The sequence below is a fragment of the Seriola dumerili genome, unplaced genomic scaffold (genome assembly GCF_002260705.1).
Source record: "Seriola dumerili isolate Sdu_G_001 unplaced genomic scaffold, Sdu_1.0 BDQW01000565.1, whole genome shotgun sequence".
Taxonomy (NCBI): Eukaryota; Metazoa; Chordata; class Actinopteri; order Carangiformes; family Carangidae; genus Seriola; species Seriola dumerili.
The window spans coordinates 114,036-137,369 of NW_019174820.1; the positions used below are offsets into that span (position 1 = coordinate 114,036).

The 23,334-nt window shown below is 42.0% G+C and overlaps 1 protein-coding gene across 1 annotated transcript in view; it reads left to right on the forward strand.

Annotated features, from left to right (window-relative positions):
• The window catches only part of mipol1 (mirror-image polydactyly 1), a 47,207-nt gene extending 26,033 nt beyond the window's left edge, over positions 1-21,174 (forward strand). The window contains exons 10-15 of the mRNA XM_022764713.1: positions 2,082-2,115; positions 2,200-2,370; positions 7,400-7,453; positions 11,892-11,986; positions 14,934-15,146; positions 20,753-21,174. Of these exons, the coding sequence (XP_022620434.1) occupies positions 2,082-2,115; positions 2,200-2,370; positions 7,400-7,453; positions 11,892-11,986; positions 14,934-15,146; positions 20,753-20,819 (634 nt within the window). The 3' untranslated portion in view covers positions 20,820-21,174. The remainder of the gene's footprint in view (positions 1-2,081; positions 2,116-2,199; positions 2,371-7,399; positions 7,454-11,891; positions 11,987-14,933; positions 15,147-20,752) is intronic.
• Positions 21,175-23,334: the final 2,160 nt, after the last annotated feature.

Genomic DNA, 23,334 nt, shown 5'->3' on the forward strand with positions numbered 1-23,334 from the left:
ACCATTTGTGTATTTATTTTATTTTATTGTTTTTACTTTTATCTGTTATTGTCACAAAGAGATTGTGTATCTTATTTTTGCTTTATTCTCTGTTGGTCTTCAGTTTGATGCTGTAAAAAATTCAAAACTCAATAAAAGTTGAATCATAAAAAAAGAGTGGTCCATGGACCACAGGCAGGCTTCAGACCACCGGTGGTTTTAAACTCAGTGTTTGTCAGACTGTGAGTGACCACTGAGCCGGGTCGAGAGTTGCATACGTGTTGTTTTCAGTGTTAAAATCAGTCATTTTTATTTTAATCAGCTGTTTGACAGTGTTTTTGGATGTGGTTGTAACAGACTGGTGTGTGACTAAGACAGTTTATGTTTTATGATTTAAATGACAGAAATTATGAAAAATGTGATGAAGCTAACTGCTAGCTTCTCTGGGATTGAGCTAAATGTTTGTGGAGTGAGGTTGTCCATGAGTTTGATTATAATGGTTTGAGACACACTGATTTAGGAGCATAAAGAAGAACATCTCCACCTGATAATCACCTGTGAACCCTCAGGCTAATGTCATGACCCACTCCAGAGATCCAGAACCTAAGGTTTGAAACTCTGCCCATGTCAGGAATGATTGAAAACAGCTGAGCTGAAGTCTGTGGATGTCTCTGTACATTTATCTGAAATGTTCTGTCTGATGTGAAACTTTTCCAAAATGAAGAATGAAGATTTTATTCTTACTTGGATCATTTGATCCACTAATGGCGGCGGCGGAGTTTCTGTTGAGTCAAGGTGTGAGTGGGAGGGTTAATGATGGCTGTGGAGCGAGCCGAGCCGAGCTGAGCTGAGCCGGGCTGGATGGGCTGTAAGCAGGGTGTTAGAGGAGCTTTATTGGAGGCGGCCGGTCTTTCATTACCTGCTGTTCCCTGCAGAGCGGAGCCGCCTCGGCCACCTTATTACAGTTTATTACAGCAAAACAGCAGCAGGCTAAATGAAAAGAGCTTCCCAGGAGGAGAGGCAGGAGATCAGCTAGTTACCAGCTCTACGTCCACCATTATGACTGCTGTCAGAGGGAGAAATAAACTCTGAACAGAGTCCGCTCAGCTTCACAGCAGTTTTAAAATGATGGAGAGTTTCAGGTGGACTTCAGGGAGAGCAGGACAAAATTACTGCACAGCTGCTGCAGCCGCGACGCTCAGGTCATCTACCAGGCTGCTGCAGAGGTCCAGGTTTAATTTGGTCAGCAGCAGGAACACGGGGGGGCGGGGGGTGGGGGGCGTCTGCGCAGGGCTGGATTAAAATGAGGCCCTGATTCGCCCTCATCACCCTGTGTTCCCCAACTTATAAATGCAATTTTTTGAAAGAAAATGCAGTTTGTAAACTTAACAACCAAATATTTAGATTTAAAGCAAAATAATTGTTATACAGAGTGAAAAGAAAACTGCAAGAGAGAGCTACAGACTGTAAAGGAGAAAGCAATGATCAAACACAGAGCAGGATCCTGAATATACTTTTAACATTGAACTGAAATAGAGACACGGCCTTCAGGTGAGATGTTTTCAGGTGAGACGCAGTTTTCAGGTGAGATATTGGTATTTTTCAGATGAGATGTTGGTAGTTTTCAGGTGAGATATTGGTATTTTTCAGATGAGATGTTGGTAGTTTTCAGGTGAGATGTTGGTAGTTTTCAGATGAGATGTTGGTAGTTTTCAGATGAGATATTGGTAGTTTTCAGGTGAGATGTTGGTAGTTTTCAGGTGAGATGTTGGTAGTTTTCAGGTGAGATGTTGGTATTTTTCAGGTGAGATGTTGGTAGTTTTCAGATGAGATGCTGTTGGTAGTTTTAGGATGAGATGTTGTTGGTAGTGTTCAGGTGGGATGTCGGTAGTTTTCAGATGACATGTTGGTAGTTTTCAGGTGAGATGTTGATGGTAGTTTTGGGATGAGATGATGGTAGTTTTCAGGTGGGATGTTGGTAGTTTTCAGATGAGATGGTAGTTTTCAGGTGAGATGTCTTTCTGCTGATAGTTAGCAAAGAATCAGTAGGATAAACAGACTGTATCTTACCAACAACACTGAAACTGTCTGTCTGTTTTCAGGTTGGAGAGGTCTAACCTGTTGGACTCTGACATGGTAAAAACACTAAGTGTTTGGTTGTATTCAGTAGTTTTAATGTGTTATTGATAATCTGATCAGTTTCCTGTTTGTTATGGTCAGGATGTGGATGAGCTCCTTCAGTGTGTCTGTGATGCTGATTCCGTCCAGGAAGTCGAACAGTTCGGTTTAATTCTGGTCCAGCGTCTGCAGTTGGCACGGCAACGACGGAATGACATCACTGCTCAGGAGATGAAGGCTGTAATGGAGGAGAGAGACGGTTCTGTCGCTAGGGTGAGTCCACTTGCCTGTCTGTCTGAGTCCACTTACCTGTCTGTCAGAGTCCACTAGCCTGTCAGACTGAGCTCCCTCTGTGCTGTATCCAGTAAAGTTTGTATCCAGTTTGTCTGTGGGAAAGAGGATGAGGAGACGGCAGTGAAGAGTGAATGTCCTCTTTGTCTCTGTCAGACCAACAAACACTGAGATGTCATTCAACACCAACAGTTTGCCCTTTGATATCGAGTAAGTCAGATCAGGTTGTAGACACCATATGTGTAGAGGATATCACTCAGGATTTACTCAGAGACATTAAAGTGGCTTAAAGAGGCGTCCCACCCTCAGTGTGACGTCAGAGGAAAATGGCTGCCGTGTGAAAATGGTCTTTGAGGCTCCGACTGCTGTCAAAAAGTATTTTTTGCTTAGGAAGGTTCAAACTGAGTGAAATGACCCGGAAGTATCTGAGCGAGAGCCATGATAAGAGCTGAGGAAAGGAGCTTCAGTGCTTCCTATCTTATCTCCTTTAGGAAACACTGGAGCTTCCTTTACCAAAGGAAAGGGGAAATGCTGTCACATAATTCCTTGCTTCAGCAATATTTAAAGCGACACCATTGTAGTGTGACCACAGCAGAGCCATATAAATGTAGAAACAACAGAGCAGTTGTTTTATGTTTGATGGAAATCCTTGTCTGATCAACTGAAGCCCAGATCCATAAATATAGATTTATTCTTTTTAAATCCAGTCAGGAGTCATCATGAAGAACAAGCAGATGAATTTATAGTGAACAATATCATCATCATAACTAAATACTATAGTCTATACATAAATGTTGTTTCACTAAATCCTCTTCCGTTGTGTAAAGACCTAAAAATGAATTTGCTCTTGTTAACAGTTATATAGAAATGTCAGGAAACTATAAACTTCTGTCTGAATATCATTAATTCTCAGCTCATTATTTCTATTTAATCATTATTATAATGGCTCAACTTTCTCCATTTGTATTTTTCTTATTTCAACTTTTCATCCTGTTTGTTTCTGTGGTTAAAGGAGGATTCATCCTCCATGTGTTATAAATAAAGTTAGTTAAAGAAAAATCTTAATGTAAGTTCAGTCGGATTCTTTTCCTCAGGTCCAGACCCAGATACTGTCCTGTACAGACCTGGAACTATAACCTACAAATGATAGAGAATTATTATTATTATTATTATTATTATTATTATTATTATTATTATTATTATTATTATTATTATATAGTATTATATTATTAAAACTTTTGGCTCCTGCAGAGGTCATTGTTCATGTTTAAAACAGAAAAGTTGAATGAATATGTTAAATGAGATGATTGGAGGAAGGAGGAGGAGCTGGGTCGTCCTGTCCTTGAGCAGAACCAGAATCCAGGTTCAGATCAGTCAGGAACAGACTTCAGTCTGCTTTATAAAAATTATCTTATTATCAGACAATAACATCAGTGTATGTGATGGAATGGTGGCATTATAATGAACCAGTGGCCACTCCCTCACTACAACACATCCTTGTCGATAATGTCAGAGATATGTGAAGTATCTGATCTGAGGATCTGGTTCTTGTACTCTTGAAAGACTTGTCTTCCTGGTCTCCTGTGTTCCTGCAGGTCTCAGTCTGATTATGTGGTTTTTATTGAGTCCTGTTGCTTCAGTCTGTCTGCAGGAAACACGTCTCTAAGTCGCCTGTTTAACCCAGTTTGTGCGGCGCAGCGCGGCGCTCACTGTGGCCGCCGGATGACGGTGGCCTCCGCAGCCAAAACCTCAAATATTTGCAGTTTGAATTTGAACATGAATATTTTGAATGATGTGAAAACAAAGTGGTGTGGAGACAAATATTGAGTCGACCTGACAACGCTGACATGGAGGCTGATGTTTGCTCAACACCTGCTGTTTATACACCTTTGTGTGTGCGTGCGTGCGTGCGTGCGTGCGTGCGTGTCCACACCACTCATACTGGCTGTATATTTGTGTTATTTGAATGTAATATCTGTGGAGGCAGGTGTGTTTCCTGATCAGAGAACAGCCTCGTTGTTCCACCTGGATGACATCACTTGGATGATATCATCTGAAGGGTTAGATAGATGAGGCCGGAACATGAGTTCAGATGCAGACTCACACCAGGTTCCTGGTCCAGGGAGGCTGGTCTGGACTCAGAACCCAGCCACATTAAACCTGTGGTCTCAGACAGATCCACTCCTTCATCTGAGAGGTTCAAGCAAATCTAATCACCTGATGTTCGTTTATATGTAAACATTTAGATTAACGGCCTTAATGTGGTCCAGAGTTTAATGAGATATTATAGCTGTGTTTCCACTAACAGCAAATATGACATAAATGAACAGTAAATAAAAGTTCAGTGGAAACTAGTATCAACAACAAATAATTCAAAAACAACAACAAATACTAGAAACAAACAAACAGAAGAAGATTAAAATACATTTCAAAGTCTTTTGCAAACTGTGCATGCAAAACCAGGTCCATGCAGTAGCTGTTCTGGAGCTTTCGGTCATGTTCCATGTTTTTCATCTGCATAGTAGTTATTAAATTTTGTGAGCACATTAAAGACGCTGATTGTTCATTCAATGTGTCTATTCTCTGGTGCTTCGTCAGCCAGATTCTTTTCTCAGGTTTTCATCAGATCAGAGTTTTTGATAAAAATCAGGATAAAGTGTCAATAAATCATCAATAAATGAGGAAGATCCAGAATCTGATTAAAAAGTTTAAGTCTGAAGAAGAAAATCCAGACTTTCCATTTCTGCCCATTTCTCCTCTGGAGGCTGATTATTATCGAAGTTCAGTTCACAGAGTTTATTACAAAAACCTGCAGAGTGCTGGATTTATTACCCACAATTCATCTGGATTCATATACTGCTCTCTGTGGGAGGATACCGGGGGGGGGCGGCAGACAGGGATGGTCTAAGAGAGCAGAACTAGCAGAAATGAAAAAAGATGACAGGTCTGACTGATGGAGGGATGACAGAGAGAGAGAGGGGGTGGAGCTCCCAGTATGCTTTGCGGCGGGTGGTAGGCTCAGATGCTCCGCCTCCTCCTGATGCGCCTGAAAAAAAGATCAGATCAGAAACCTTCATCTATTCCCTCACTGTGACTGACAGACTGCTGTCACCACGGCAACGGACCTGCAGTAGCACGGTAACCATGGCAACAGTTGTCAGGGGAGCAGAGAAGGAGGGATGTAATGGTACTTTACAAGTGCAGCTATAACTCTGCAAGAACAAGTGGTACCTGCACAGGTGATGAAAGAAACACACACACACATGCCCCCCACCCCCCCACCACCACCACCACCACACGCACACGCACACACACACACACACACAAATACAAATGTGTTGTGGTGTTAACCCCACCAAACTCATGGCTGAATTCGTATCAGTTCAGTATCGCCCACCCCTCTTTCACTAACCCCCAACTCTATCATTGCTCCTCCATCTTTTAACACCCCGCCCCTCAGCGTTAACACCACCCCTCCACGGTAACACCTTAATCCCGCCCTCGCTCTGCTGCTGCGCTGCGCTGAAATATGTTTCAAATGCCGCCGTAATCCTCAGAGGAGAAGAAGAAGAGAGACAGCACTCCACGCTGGAGAATCCCCCCCACCCCCATCGTTCACCGATCCCTCGCTCCCTCTCCTCATCTCTCAGGGATTATCTCCCACCGCATCCAGGACTTCTGGGAAATATTAGAAAAGAGGGAGAGGGGTCTCCCAGTCATTGTCTACCTCACTCTCCCGCTCTCTCTATCCAGCTGTCTCTTATGACAGCTGCAGGTTTCTGCTTTTTATTGAGTTAATATCAGATAATTACAGGTTATTACAGGTTATTAAAGCTCAGCTGGACCAACTCGACTCCACACGCTCTGAAGGCAGCACTCACAGAGAGGTTGTCAGTTTGATTCCCAGGGGCAGGCAGCTCTTTCAACAGGGTGTCTGCAGGTCCAGTTAACACTAGTTATAACTTTTACCATCAACAGACGGACATCAGGATGAAAAACAATCAAGAAATCAATTATTCATTCATCTCTTACCTGGGTCGAGACATGGACAAACACCATATAAATTCATGCACTCAAAACTGTAGACCTCTTTATATATCCCACGTCAGTCTTTGAATGGTCTGACTGTCAAACAGCTGTTGAATCACAGAATCAGTCTTATGTTGGTGAACGACCATCCAGCTGTTTGAGTTCATTTCCTGAGGGGACATAAACAGCTGGATGATGGTAAGGCTTCAGTTCACAGACCCTGTAGTTTGTGAGTCATTTGTGTATTTCTTTGTTTGTCAACATGATAATGCAAAAAGTACTGAAATGATTTGTACCAAACTTGGTGGAGGGGTGGGTCCCGCTCCAGGGAAGACCCTATTACATTTCCATACTGATCCAGTTAAAGGAACGGCTCCAGGAATCCAGATAGTAATCTGGATTAATATCAGATAACACTGGACAAGTACAGTTGTAACAAGTACACCTCTGTGGGTTCACTATTTTCTTCCACCAGATCCAGTGGCCTTGAGCTGAGGTCTTCAGTTTAGATTCGTGTCTGGTCCAGGTCCTGATTGGTCAAGCTCCTCACTGGTCCAGGTCCAGGTCCTGACTGGTCGAGTTTGTTACTGGTTCAGGTCCTGACTAGTCCAGGTCCTGACTGGTCAAGTTTGTTACTGGTCCAGCTCTTTACTGGTCCAGGTCCTGACTCGTCAGATGTGTCAGTGTCTGTTCTAAATGTAAAAAAGCATTGCGTCTTCAAATGTGACTAATCAATTAATGGACGAGTCATTTCCGCTCGATAAGTATTAATATATTTAATAAATCAGATATATTTAATATCTTCATGTAGATTCCCTTGTACACTTTCAGGTGTTTCCTCTGTGGTGATGACATCATCAGTCCTGTCAGCAGGTGTGACTTCCTGTCTTCACTCTGCAGCTCATCATGTGTGTAGTGTGGGAGATATGAGGTTCTGCTGATCAAACTGATCAGATCAATAACCCTGAATGTTTCTCTGCAGTGTAAACGTCTGGAACAGGATCTGATTCAGGAGAGAGAGCAGAGGGCAACCAAGGTAAACACACACACACTCTCTCACTTGCATATTAACTGGTATCCCTGTGTTGAATGGTGATGATGGGATGTCTTCTCTATCGTCATGACAACCTGCCGTGGAGACACTGCAGCTTTTGTTTGCAAACAACTTATTATTCAAACAAGGTGTGTGTGTGTTTGCATAGTTTTGTTTCACTGTACTTGTGGGGCTCGACAGTTTCATGGACCCCACACCATCAGATAGCTTGTTGTTTAGGGTTCAGACTTTAGGGAACAGGTTAGGATCGGGTTTAGATTCAGGGCTGGCAATCCTTTGTGTCAGTGTCCTCACAACTAAATAAAGACCGCCATGTATTACTCTTTGTGTATCAGAGCTTTGTTTTTTGTTCATTCCATGGGACAACCCCTCAGATTTATCTGATGGCCCTTTGGAGGTGCCCGACCTCTATGTTTGAAACCAGTGGACTGAACTATCTAAGAATATCTGACCTAGTTAAAGCAGCTGCAACAGTCACATGACTCAAAATCAATGATCTGATCAGTCACAGTTTACATCACAGGAAGTACTTTTACTGTGACACTGTGACTACAGGAAGTAGAACATGGCATGAAATGTAAACTAAAGAACTAATAAACGTCCCCACTGACTTCATGGAGTTGTTTTATTTGTTTATTCAGTGAAATTTCACCATCTGATATTTGTTACAATGGTTCTACCTTTAAACGGGACACACAGCAAACAGCTGATCTGATCTCTGTTTAATAACAACCTGGATGTCACTTCCTGGTTTTCAACCTTGGTCCAATATCGATTCATCTATTGATTCATTCATTCATTCTTCCAACAACTTTCATACATGAATTTAATCAGTTATTTATTTATTCCATCTTTCAATAATTCTGTTATTGACTTGTGCTGAACTGTAGCTTCCTGTTGTGTTGATATCTTCAGTGGAATCAATAGAATCAGTGGAATCAGTAGAATTAGTCAAATCAGAAGAATCAGTGAAATCAGTAGTGGTTTTCTCTGTCCTTACTGCTGTCTCTGTCTTCCTGATGCAGCTTTGACTTCCTGCTGCAGCTTTGACTGCGTCTGTTTTCTTCTGTGAAATACATTAAATTTTGTTATTAATGTAGCTCTCGCTCTTTTTTCTGTGAAGTCTGTTAATTAGGCTGGAGGCTCCGGGGGGATTACAGCCTGGATAGCTTTTTAATTTCACACAGAAACACCAACAGCTGCCGTTAAACCAAGCGACAGACAGTCACAGAGCTGCTGAAAACCCCCGAGCTGAGACCAGAAACCAAAACTTTAGACCAGACCTTTAGACCAGACCATTAAACCGGACCTTTAAAGCTTCACTTTAGACCGAGGACTCACTTATGAAACGGTGGAGGATCCAGACTGAAACTGTGCACATGCACACCTCCACACAATTTCTCTTTATTAATCACAATCAACTTGAAAATGTGCCACTTTGGCGAGCCTCATGCTCCGCCCACAACACTCCCACATTTAACCATAAATGGTCAAATCCCCGATGAAGTTTAATCTACATATTGTTGGAGAATGGAGGCAATGATACAACAAGTGCAAGAGGAGGAGGAGGAGGAGGAAGACAAGGAGGAGGCTGATCACATCACACTAAACATCTCAACAACGTAAACACTCTTGAACCAAACCAACAGACCATTAAACTGGATCTTTAAACCAGACCTTTACTCTTAAACTGGACCTGTAGAACCAAACCACCAGCCTGGTAAAACTAGAAAAGATGAAGCTCTGAGAACAAAATTAGTTGAAGCACTGAAAGAAACTAAAGTGTTTCCTTCCACAAGTGCTGGAAGAGGTTAAATTTAAGGTGGACACTGAATGAAGTGCGAGCTTGACTATGAATACTAAGTGAAGCTGAAAGGAGTCGAAATGTCAGTTTTCATTGAAGGAAACAAACTGGTGCCAGTTCAAGTGTAAACTGAAGACCCAAAGTTACACTGCACCTTTAAGTGCTAAAAGTTTGAAACATTAGTGGATGAAGTGTTAGCAGTAAGAGGACTTGAAGTGTCATTAGTAAGAGGACTTAAAGTGTCGGCAGTAAGAGGACTTGAAGTGTCAGCAGTAAGAGGACTTGAAGAGTCATTAGTAAGAGAACTTAAAGTGTCGGCTGTAAGAGGACTTGAAGTGTTGTTAATAAGAGGACTTAAAGTTTTGTTAGTAAGAGGACTTAAAGTGTTGGCTGTAAGAGGACTTGAAGTGTCGGCTGTAAGAGGACTTGAAGTGTTAGCAGTAAGAGGACTTGAAGTGTCATTAGTAAGAGAACCTAAAGTGTTGGCTGTAAGAGGACTTGAAGTGTTGAAATATCAACTAAAATTTATTTTTTAAAGGGGATGAAGTGGCAGCTGGACAATAAGCACTAAAAGGAGATTGTTGGAAGTATTTTAATTTTTGATAGATTTAATAGTTGAAGTGTAGTAGTTAACAACAGTATTAGTTGTAGTAGTGTCGGTGGTAGTCTTAGTAAAAGCTGTAGTAGCTGCAGCACTAGTCATAGTACTGTAAGTACTTCCTGGGGGGCTGAATTTGGGGGCTGATTTGTTATGAACTGCACCTTTAACTCCTCATGTTAAAGGTCATTCACTCCTTCTCTACTCCCCCTCTGCCATCCTCACCTCCACATCCTAAAGGCCTCCTGCCCTCCCCCATAATCCTGTTCCTCCTCTATGCTAATTAAAGCTCCCCCTCCACATCCTGAATGCCCTCCTCTTCTACCCACCCTCCTCTGCTGTTGACCTTAACTCTTCATGTTAAAGGTCCGGGCAGGTTAGTTTTATTACCCCCCACCACCACCACCACCACCCACCCACCCACCGCCCCCTCTTTCATTGACCTTAACTCCTCATGTTAAAGGTCACCTCGGCGACGCTCCTGCGTACTGATCAGCTCATTTGGAAATGATTCTGATTAATAAGTGGGGCGGCTCTTTTGAAGCGTCTCCTCCGGCCCGGCTGGAGAAGACACATATTGACTCTCTGGGTTTGGTCTCTCTTTTGATGTCTCACTTTAAACTCAGAGACCTTGATGGCTCTCATTAGCATAGAGGAGGAGGAGGAGGTCAGGATCAGGTCTGTAATCCCTGCTGGAGTTGACCTCCACACAGTTTGACCAAAGACACAGTGAGATACACCGTCCGTAACTGTCGGTCCACAGGTTCAAACCCTGCAGCAGCACCAGCAGCTGGGTGAGAGGGAGGTGAAGAGGAGGTGGGAGGTGGTAGGTGGTGAGGTGATAGGAGACATGTGGATATAGGAGCTACTGAAGGACTCCACCTTTCTTTCACCTTCACTCAGATGTTTTAAGGTTCCTGTGGCGTTCTGTTGGGCGGGGGCGGGGCTTGATGCGTTATCACAGTGAATTTAAGTCACAGAGAGAACAAGTGTGAACAGAACAGTTGTCATGAGGAGGAAACATTTAGTACATGTGTGATTATTCTGTAACAGTTGATTATTATTGATTGATATATAACAGTGAATCTCATCATTTCCAATCAGCTGATCACAGACAGGATGATTGTTGACCAGTGATCAGATGAATACAGGTGAACACCACCACCTCCACCTGCTGCTGTGTTTTACACTTCATATTACATCACTCCAATAAATATCACTACATTATCATTAATTAATTAATTAATAATAAAATAAATAGTACTGCAGGTGCTGAGCTCTCTTTTCTTCCCAGAATGCACCTGGAGTTTGAGTCTCAGGTTCAGTCCAGGAGCTGACTGTGTAATGAGCTGCCGCTTTAATAAACCAGGAGCGAAATACACGCTGATAAAATCCAATCCTCGTTATGAAGAGTGTTGACACTCCTGTTAGTTAATTAGTCCTTTATTTAAACAGACAGTCTCCCTGAGATCAACATGTTGATCTCTTCTTCAACAGAGACACAGTTCACACACACAATTAACAAACGGACAATTAACTCAGCTCCAAAAACACAAGAGTGTGTGACTTTAATGGTTTTAAATCTTCACAGTGAATTCAATTATAGTTCATGATTGACAGGGTTTACAGCCAATCAGAGCACAGCTTTACACACTGTGACACAGAGAGTGTGCTCTGTTTTCATCGGTTAAACTGAACAGCTTTCTGTTGTGTTGAAAATGTCAGCATGCTCTTCCTGTTTCTCTGTCTGTAAATGTTCTCATTCGTCCAGGTCATAGTCAGGTCCGCACTAGTCAGACTAGTGCGGACTAGAGAGACCAATACATGATGAACTGATGAAGCCGCTTGGATAAGAGGCGAAACGTCTTCCACAGACAAATACAAGTCCAGTTGCCTTCGATTTAATTTGAGAGAGAGATTCCTGTTTGTCCTTTTATCATTATCACCATCATCCTCATCATCACAGGTGATCTGTTGTCTGTAACACTGCTGATGTGGACTGATCTGGGTTTTTTCAGGAGGAGCTGCTGAGGCTTCAGAGAGAGAAGGATGGTGCTCTGGATGACAGGTGGCGGCTGGAGGCGGAGCTACAGGCGCAACGAGCCGATCACAGGTCAGACTATTGAAAAGCAGGAAGCCTGAGTTTGTGGACAGCTCTGTCCTCTGATGTTTCCAGAACAGTCATGTGACTGTCAGCGATGACACAAGATGATGATGATGATGATTAGTTGAGGTCTACCGCTCACGCCTTCAGTTGTCCAATCACGAACCAGCCTGTTAACCCTGCTGTTTGAACCAGCCCATCAACACACAAACTGTGGTCAGTCTTCACACAGATGCATCAAATAATTCAAACTAAATATGGAGTAGACGGATTGAAGTTTACTGTTTTTATTTGGAATATGAAAACTTTTCCCCTAAAGCCTGAAAACTCGATTTAATCAGATCTGAAAAATGTGCTTTAAAAATTGTTCCAGTTAAACATCTGCATTAACACACTGTAGACAGGTAGAGTGAATCTGTAGATGAAATGTTAGTTATTATTATAACTTTTAATGATCAATTAACAGTTGTGTTAGAATTCAGTTTCTAAAATATCGTAATATATCAGTTAAATACAACAGGTAGCTACTGTAGCAGCACAGGTGTGAAGGAACACACCTGTTTAGTTCATTGGCCCCACTCTGAGGTTTTAGAGAGTCTACGTTTCCTCCTCCATCTACACGACTCCGGAGATGTCAATCAAAAACTTTAAAGCAAAACCAAGACTTTTAGAAACGCTGCTGCTGAACCTGTTTTATTTTGAAAACTCTAGGGTTGTGTTGTATCTGGATGGACAGAAACTGAGACCATGTAAACGATGAGGTCACACCCACAGTCTCTCCTGATTGGCTCTCATCAGCCTGGACTACCAGTAGTGAATACAACATGATAATGAAGGACAGTGTTACTGACCTTGTTGTCTTTGCTAGCAGCTGTTGTTCACTTACATTCTCTGTTTTAATGCTACAACTGTGTCTGCTGTTCCTCCTTCAGAGGAGACAATCTACTTCCTGTTTACACCAGCTGGCACATGCTCAGTGTACTGAATGGTCATGTGATGTGTGTTTTCAGGTGTGTTAGCATTTACAAAAGCTGTTTTAAAACAAAAACGTAGCAGTGTGGACATAACCTATGACTGTATGTTATAATCTTATTGTTAGACAGGTGACGCAGTAACCAGATATATAAGAAATAAAACCCAAGAAAGTAAGTTATGTAACATTACATTTTTACTGTGGCGTGTTATTTTCCACAAACATGACTAAAAAATAAGACCTCCTTCTTCTCTCCACAGCCTTACGCTGTGATGGAATTTCTTCAAATTGGCACAAATATTCACTGGGACTCAAGGATGAACTGATTAGATTTTGTGGGTTTTAGGTCAAAGGTCAAGGTCACGGTGACCTCACAAAAAGCAGTCTTGTGAGAGCACTATCTCTGTAACACCTTAAGTGAATTTCTTCAAATTTGGTGAAAATGTTCACCTTGACTCAAGGAAGAACTGATTCGACTTTGGTGGCTAAAAGTCAAAGTTCAAAGCTCAAGGGCTTGGTGACCTCCCAAAACATGATTTTGGACTTGTGAATGCAATGTCTCCAGAACTCCTCAAGGGAATCCCTTCAAATTTTGCACAAATCTTCACTTGGACTCAAGGATGAACTGATTAGACTTTGGTGATCAAAGGTCAAAGGTCAAGGTCAGTGTGACCTCAGAAAACACACACAGCAATTATGACAGTTTCACACAAATAGTTCATATTTTATATGACTCTGGATAAACAGGGATGTAACTTGGAACTAGGGATACAACCATGAGGAGGTGATTCTAGTATATGCATGTAGACTTGAGTATAAAAGACAAATACAGAGCAGGTTGGATGCTGAGCTAAGCTTTATTCAGAAGACAGAGGAGTAAAAGAGGAAAGTACAAAATTTGCACCTTTACAGTTTAAAGAAATTAAAACCAAAATTACACTGTAACCTCGTTAAAAAACTGGAAACCAAACTGAGGTTAACAGTGTGGGTGAGGTCTGTTTGAACTGATCAGTTCATCATTTCTACTGAAACAGTCAATTATCAATACTCAGATTGATGAGTAGTTAAGGGTGAACACATTACAGATCAGCGCACCAGGTACAAATTTAGAACCTCCTCTTCTTCTGTTGATGTAAAACACATCACTTCCTGTCCACAGACTCCACAGGACTGGTCTCTGGTGGATCCAGATGTCTTCCGGGTCTCAGTTGGTTTTAGGTGAATCTCTACACGTTTACTGCTGGATCTCTTCTGGTCTTTGCCTCAGTCTGTATCTGGATCTGGATCTCAGCTGACCCCCCTCAGGTTGACAGCCGTGGATCAGATGGTTCTTTCATATTAAACATCTGTTTCTGACTGAAACTTCATTGATGAGGTCAGGAGCAGACTGACCCCCCTCTGACCTCTGACCTGCTGCCTGTTGGTTTAGGAGCTCACTGGATGACAGATGTGTCACCATGGAGACGATAGATCTGGTTTAAAGCTGCTCAGGATCCAGGTTAGTCCAGGTCACAGGAGCCAGTATGTCTGACTCGTCAGGACCCAGTGCTCATGGGAAATGTAGGAGACAGGTGAACTGGTAACTCCACATGTCTGATGGTTTCCACGGACACCAAATAATGAAGAAGAAAGCTTCAGCGTTCAGACTCAAGTCTGACCTGAACTAGGTGAACTACGTCCTTTGTTCTGTCCTCTGCTGTCTGTCTGTTCTGTTTACCTTTAATTAACCCACCTCCCACCCCCCCACCCCGCCCCCGCCAGACATATCAGTACCACAGCTGATTGATTATCCATCAGCTCTCAGTGTGCGATGAAGCAGATCACTGTTTTTCTTGTCAGAGTGAGACATCTGTCCGTCACAGACTCATCTTCATTCATGAGTTCAACATTCAGCTCAAAACTTTTTTTGAACAGTTATGACGCAGTGATGTCACAGAGATGACGCTATCACTGACTGATCCTCTGGTCTTACTCCTCCCTCAGCTTTCAACACCTCCTCACCCCCCCTCCCTCGCTGCCAGCTGATGGTGTCTCTTCAATGAGTTCGTCAGAAGCTCTATCTCCTGAGGCCCTGCCCCCTCAGACCCCACCCTTGCTGGTCCAGCTGCAGCAGCTATCAAAGGAAAAGCAAAGCGTGGAGGCGGAGCTTCAGCGCTGTCAGGAGGCGGAGCGAGAGGCCGGCGAGAGAGTCCGCAGGTCAGGTTCTACCTTTACATACAACACACCAGTCGTGTGTCCAACAGTGTCTGGGTGTCGGGTCAGGGTCTGGGTTTGGTTCTTCAGTGGATCTGAACTAAACAGTTAGAGCTGCTGTGATCAATCTAATGTCAGAACGTTCATTAACTATTGTAATAATTTTGCTGGGGCCCACTGGTGGGCTGCAGAGATATTCAAGGTGGGCCGACAAATCATTTGCAAAACAGTAGTAGTATTTTGGTGAAAAGATGTAATTATAATGTATGTGTATATATATATGAATATATATATATATATATATATATATATATATATAAATACATACACACTGTATATATGTGTGTGTGTGTGTGTGTGTTAGGGCTGGGTGATAAAACGATAAAGATAATTATCGGAAAATAACTTTTCCACGATAGAAATATAAGACATGGTCGATAGAAAGCCGATAGAACTCATTCATCCATGTTTTGACAGAAAACACAAACAGCCAATGATAATGAGAATAGCGCTGCACCAAGCAAATCATGTGGCTGGAATAGATTTACAGCCACGCCAGGTTAGGTTGATGCACACAGCACAGAGCGTTGGAGTAGCAGCAGTCTCCGGCACACGTCCCAATGTTTGGGCTACTGCAGCCGTGCCCACCAGTACGTCGGGGGTGGGAGAGAGATAAAAGAGAAGATGACGACAGAAAATGTCAATGAAAACTCGAGCGACAGCATTACCGAAGAGAACACCCCAACGGACACAGCCCAAAGCTCAAAGGACGAGGACGTCGTTGAAAAGAAGGGTCAGAGGAATTCGGTAGTGTGGAGATACTTTGGCTAATTAAAGTCCGATAAGAAGCAGAGCAGCGTGGACTTCAAATTGTGTTGAAAGCATGTTCCCACAAAGACAGTTAATACCACTAATCTTTTTTACTATCTGAAGCAGTGCCATCCTCTAGAGCACGCACAATGCAAGACTTTACAGTCCTAGACGAAGCTTTTGACTGGTCAGAATTATGATTTTAGTTTATAATATATACCTATTTTATTTATTTGAAATACAGTTGTATAATGTTCTACAGTATATTTGTCATGTTCAACTTCTGACCGAAAATAAATAATATTTAAACCAGATTAACCTCATGATATCTTTACATCTCTCAAAAGGAACATTTAATATATTTTATAAAAAAAAAAGTTTTTCCATATCGCCCAGCCCTAGTGTGTGTGTGTGTGTGTGTGTGTGTGTGTGTGTGTGTGTGTGTTTGTGTCTGGTGTGTCTGTGTATATTATATATAATAGTATGTTATTATAGATTATACTTACATATATATATATAGTGTTTTAAAACAAAATGATGTGGGGTACCCAGTGGCTCAGTCATTGCCACAGCAACCCAAGTTTGAATCCAACTCGGGCCCTTTGCAGCACGTCATCTTCTCTCTCTCTTCCCTAACTTTCCTATCTCTCTCTCACTGTCCCTGTCAAAATAAAAGCCAAAAACTCCATGATAGAAACTTTGATGATAATGATGTCCAATGATGACTTATTTTGTCGTATACTTGTATACTGTCTCAGTGAGATTGTTGCTAACACATTTCATCCATGGCAAAAACTGGAGAATCAGAATAGATAGCTGGTTAGCAACAGGAAGAGACAGATGATGAATGGACAGATGAAGAAAATCTGAGGCTCATCTGTTTTCAGTCCTGAATGTTCCATCCTTCATAAAAACTGCTCTGACAACGTATTAGCATTATTTAGCCTCTGTTAGCCACGAGGTTGGATGTGAGCATGAGTTGGAACCAATGGGTTAAACATTAAAGTTGTTTGCCAACACAGAGCCGGTGGTGAGCCGATGTACGTCACCTGTACCTGGTTAATATCATAAAAGATCTTCATGACAACAGAAACACAAATGTGTTGATAACAGCTGGACATTGTGATAATGAAACATCCATGTTGATCATGTGGGTCTGCCCAAATCAGGATTTACTAAAGGGCTCCTTACTGTTTCCAGTGGATGAAGAAACCCTGAACCACCAGGAAGCAGCAGCTCACTGAGCACCTGCTCATTGTTCCCAACACTCATTTGTCCTTACAGTCCCTGAAGTCCACACTGACGGACGAGCTGGTGCAGCTGCTGCAGAAGCTCCTGCAGCTCGTCTGCTGTTTCTTCTCTTTTATAAAAATATTCTATTATCATATTCGTCAGTCTCAGATCATCAGAGCACAGCTCGGCATGTTGCAGTGTGAGGATCCTGTTTGTCTCAGGCTGAGACCTTTGGAACGATGAGGTCACACCCATGGAATACAACATGATAATGAATGACAGTGTTACTGACCTTGTTGTCTTTGCTAGCAGCTGTTGTTCACTTACATTCTCTGTTTTAATGCTACAACTGTCTCTGCTGTTCCTCCTTCAGAGGATTTACTGCAGAGGAGACGATCTACTTCCTGTTTACACTGGCTTGCACATGCTCAGTGTAGGTGATTGCTAAGGTATGTATGTGTTTTCAGGTGTGACAGTCTGGACAGAGATCGTTTTAGTTTGAAAACACTGTTTTAAAATTAAAACGTAGTAGTGTAGATGTAGCCTCAGGTGTGACTCACCTGTGGATTCCAGGCCCTCCCTCTTCAATCAGACAGCACTGATAACGAGTCAGACCTGTTTACTTTTTTGACACTGATTAGTTAATAGTTCGTTAGTCCCACCCTTGTGGACTTGTTAGACTGTTGCGGTGGTAAAACACTGGTTAATCATTTCAAATCTGAAACACAACTCAGGTTTTTTTTAAGATCATCCACTAGAAGGAGTCAGCAGAAACCAAAAACCAGAGCATCGGAAAGTACTTCTCTTCCACACAAACTGACGTCTGATTTTCAGACTTTGTGATTTTTTTTCCCTGGGACTCACTGGATCATTTCAGCTGTTCTGAACAGAAACTGGTCACACCCTGTTTTTTGTTATCCTGGCCACAAACGGTGGGAAACCAGTGTGAGAATCAGTGGCATTTCCTGTCATTGGAAACATGTTGCTGTATCTAACAGCAGCTATCAGACACTCTGGGATGTGTTCAAAGACTGTTTAAGCGTGTGGGACTAAAGAGATTTGGTTGTGATGATTCATATTCAGCCGACATCGGTGTGAGTGTCTCTGCCGGCAAGTTGATGAGGAAGAATTAATCCTTCAGATTTCGACTCGTGCAGGATGACGGTCTGATGCTGAATAACGTGACTTCTTCTTCTGCTGCTTCTCATCTCATCAGCCTGAAGATGAAGGGATGAGATTCATGATGAAAACAGCTTAAGTCGTCCGTCTGCGTCCTGCGCCATCCTCCTGGGCTCAAACCCGCGGCTTTCTGCTCTAATTTGGCTGCCAGCGGGGGGGCGGCCGGCTCTGAAGAGCCTCCCAAGTTTCTGAATAGTGGAGAGAGGAATATTTGCTCTCTGGAGGGGAGGGGGGCGATAGAAATCTGCTGGTTATTAGAGAAGGGAAGTTTAATTTGGTTTGGAGAGCGAGAGAGAGAGAGAGAGAGAGAAAGAGAGAGAGAGAGAGAGAGAGAGCCTCACTGTACGAAAGTCATCCAGGGTCATTTTTCTAACTCCTCCCTTCTTCATTTCGCCTTCATCTCAGTTTCCTGCTTTTTCTCTTCCTCTCAGGCTGTCAGCCATTCTCTGTGTTAGCCAGAGAACTTCACTGATTTCCACCCAGATTACAATCAACAGTGTTTATAGGAATGTCTGCTAATAAGAACATGGCACTGCATGTAGGAACACTATATGTGCACATGGCCACAGTGCAGCTAGTAATGTGGTCACCTGAGGTACACGTCATCACCACAGGTAGGAACATCATCACTGCAGATAGAAGCATCATCACTGCAGGTAGAAGCATCATCACTGCAGGTAGAAGCATCATCACTATAAGTAGAAGCATCATCACTGCAGGTAGAAGCATCATCACTGAAGGTAGAAATGTCATCACTACAGGTAGAAATGTCATCACTACAGGTAGAAGCATCATTACTGCAGGTAGAAGCATCATCACTGAAGGTAGAAGCATCATCACTGAAGGTAGAAATGTCATCACTGCAGGTAGAAGCATCATCACTGCAGGTAGAAGCATCATCACTACAGGTAGAAGCATCATCACTGCAGGTAGAAGCATCATCACTGAAGGTAGAAATGTCATCACTGAAGGTAGAAATGTCATCACTACAGGTAGAAGCATCATTACTGCAGGTAGAAGCATCATCACTGAAGGTAGAAATGTCATCACTACAGGTAGAAATGTCATCACTACAGGTAGAAGCATCATTACTGCAGGTAGAAGCATCATCACTGAAGGTAGAAGCGTCATCACTGAAGGTAGAAATGTCATCACTGCAGGTAGAAGCATCATCACTGCAGGTAGAAGCATCATCACTACAGGTAGAAGTGTCATCACTGCAGGTAGAAGCATCATCACTGCAGGTAGAAGCATCATCACTACAGGTAGAAGCATCATCACTGCAGGTAGAAGCATCATCACTGCAGGTAGAAGCATCATCACTGCAGGTAGAAGCATCATCACTACAGGTAGAAGCATCATCACTGCAGGTAGAAGCATCATCACTGCAGGTAGAAGCATCATCACTGCAGGTAGAAGCATCATCACTGCAGGTAGAAGCATCATCACTACAGGTAGAAGCATCATCACTACAGGTAGAAGCATCATCACTGCAGGTAGAAGCATCATCACTGCAGGTAGAAGCATCATCACTACAGGTAGAAGCATCATCACTACAGGTAGAAGCATCATCACTGCAGGTAGAAGCATCATCACTGCAGGTAGAAGCATCATCACTGCTGGTAGAAGCATCATCACTACAGGTAGAAGCATCATCACTGCAGGTAGAAGCATCATCACTGCAGGTAGAAGCACCGTCACTGCAGGTAGAAGCATCGTCACTGCAGGTAGAAGCATCATCACTACAGGTAGAAATGTTATTACTACAGGTAGATACATCATCACTGCAGGTAGAAGCATCATCACTGAAGGTGGAAATGTCATCACTACAAGTAGAAGCATCATCACTGCAGGTAGAAATGTCATTACTACAGGTAGATACATCATCACTGCAGGTAGAAATGTCATCACTGTAGGTAGAAGCATCATCACTGCAGGTAGAAGCATCATCACTACAGGTAGAAGCATAATCACTGCAGGTAGTAACTAGGTCAGTGGCAGATATGTTGACACCCTCGTCTTCACAGCTGTTGTGCTGCAGGTAGAAGATCCTCAGTCAGTGTGGATGGAGACATGGCCTAGACAGACCACCTAAGACCAGCGGTTCATAGATGTGGACTGATGGTTTTTATCCTGTACAAACATTTAGCACCTCCCCACTGTGGGAGCATTCTGGCTGATCCCTACTCCCTCATACATTCCTGTCCCTCCCATCACTCCTCTGTCCTGTCTTTCCCCTCCTCCCTCCAAACTCCAGGCCTCCTGCAGGCTTGTCCTGTGATTGTAGTCACACGAGGACCACGTGTATGTAAGCATCAGGTGTTCTCTATATTTTCCGTTTCTGACAATGTTAGAGTGACATCTTTTCTCCTGTTCCTCCTCCTCAGGTTGGAGCGTCTGGTCGAGGTTCTGAGGAAGAAGGTCGGGACAGGAAGCCTCCGAGCCGTCATCTGATCTTTTATATCAATTAACTTTATTATCTTCCTTCAGGCTTTTCTTTAGTGAACAAACCTGCAGCTCTGTTATTATTAGTCTTTATAATCGTTTTATTATGTATATCAGTGATGATCAACCTACAGAAGGTTCTCTCCTTTTTTCTTTATATTCTTTGTTTAGTATCTTAAACTAATGTAAACCCAAAAAGAAAATCCTTAAAGCATTACAGTTTGAAGTGTTTCATTTTTGGTTCATTTTTGTGTTGAAGTGTAATCAGGAAATATATAATTAAGATGATGGAACTAATTCTCATTGTAATCAGCTGTTTCTTTCATGCTATTGTGTGTTACATATGATGCTATGATGGAGTGATGGACAAATTATTTTTTCTTTATTTGAAATAAAATAATGATTTTTCATTCATGTCTGTGGTCAGTAGCTGAAGGTGATGCAGCTTTGTTACAGTAAGAAAGTAAAGAATGAACGAGTTCAATGTGGTTTAAACTAAATCTAATTATATTAAAACATAATGAATGTTTTAATGAACAGCTTTTACTCTGTGTTACAGAAAAGTCCTTTTTGAGTCCAGTTTACAGCTCGTTTCAACGTCTCTGAAGGATTCCTCCTCCTCCTCGTCCATGTCTCTAATTGAAGATCAGTCTGCCTTTTAGTTCTTCTGTTGATTTAAGGTTCGTCTCTTAAACTCTCCTGTTTTAAACAGAAACGCTGCTCAGATTAATTTCACAGGATCACTGTGACAAACGTGAGGAAGCTGCTCTGACTTCATGTTCTCTAAAAACTTAAAATTTAAATTTAACTTTAACAACTTTAACAACTCAGTCAAACTGTGGGTTTAAAAGAAACAGATGAAGCTTCATCAGACATCTGGTTTCTGCCTGAAACACATCTGTGCAGCTGCTTTGGCAAAAACTAAACAACCAACAACAGCTAAACTTCAATGAAAATAACAGCAAGACTACAGCTGATAACTACAGTGAAACCCAAACACAACAACCAAACACTGACTCACTAAATGAAATACTGGAATGAAGAATTAAAGCTAAAATACTCAGACGCCTAGAAAGCTGATCTGAATTAAACCATTTGTAATAATGTGGTAAGAACTACTGAGTACTGATGTAATAATGTAGTAGTAACTGGTGAGTACTGATGTAATGATGTATTAATATAGTAAAAACTACTGAGTACTGATGTAGTAATATAGTAATAACTACCAAGTACCGATGTAGTAATATAGAAATAGCTAATGAGTATCAATGTAGTGATATAGTAATAACTACCAAGTACTGATTGAGTAATGTAGCAATAACTACCGAGTCCAGATGTAGTGATGTAATGTTGCAGTAATAACTACCGAGTACTAATGTAATGATGTAGTAATACCTACTGATTCCTGATGTAATGATGTAGTAATATCTACTGAGTACTGATGTAATAAGTACAGGTTGTGGTCTTTAGTTGTTTGTAAAATCATAATTTGCATACAAACTGACAACTTCATTTATCACATAAATGCAGTACAAGTATAATAACAAAGGATACAATGGAAATACTCCAGTAAACTACATGTACCTCTAGTACTGCACTGAAGTACACGTACTCGGTAAATGTGTGTTTATGTGTTTCAGTGTTTGACTGAAGCCATGTTGAATAAACTGCTGAAGCTGCTGTTTTCTCAAGGTTTCACAAAAAGTCACTTTACATTCACACTAACACCCACACACACACACACACACACACACACACACACACACTCTACTCTGCATACTAACACTCTCCAAACATGTAGAGGACCAAACTGATTGGTTCCTCAGCTGCAGTCCATACACACACTCACACACACACACTGGTGTTCAGGTTTTAATATGTTTGTCTGCTCTTATGTTCGGCAACATTTAATTCATTCAAGAGAAAAAATTAAAGACTCAAACTTTTACTAAAACAGAAACATAACAGACTGAACTTATAATATTAATATTAAAAATGTCAATATTAATTAGTAACTTTAAAATTAATTAAAGTTCCTCAGGGGCACCATCCTGAAACAGGAAAATGAAAGCCAATGTTGGTTCAGTCTCAAATTATGTCTGGCTATGTGGCACCTGCATCACCGATGTGTTAAAATTGAAGAATTGTTGGGAAGTGAGTTCTTTTGTCTGTGGAGCAAAAGAACGTGGTTTCCATCATCTTGAATGTAGTGAATCCCAACAGTGTCAAACTGAGGACGTAGTTGAAAACTGTTGTTGAACCACGGTAAACAACAAACAACACATCATCTCGTTATAACATCATTCAGTCTAGTGTCAGCTGGTTTCAGTCTGGTGTCAGCTGGTTTCAGTCTAGTGTCAGCTGGTTTCAGTCTGGTGTCAGCTGGTTTCAGTCTAGTGTCAGCTGGTTTCAGTCTGGTGTCAGCTGGTTTCAGTCTGGTGTCAGCTGGTTTCAGTCTGGTGTCAGCTGGTTTCAGTCTAGTGTCAGCTGGTTTCAGTCTAGTATTAGCTGGGAACAGAGAGTC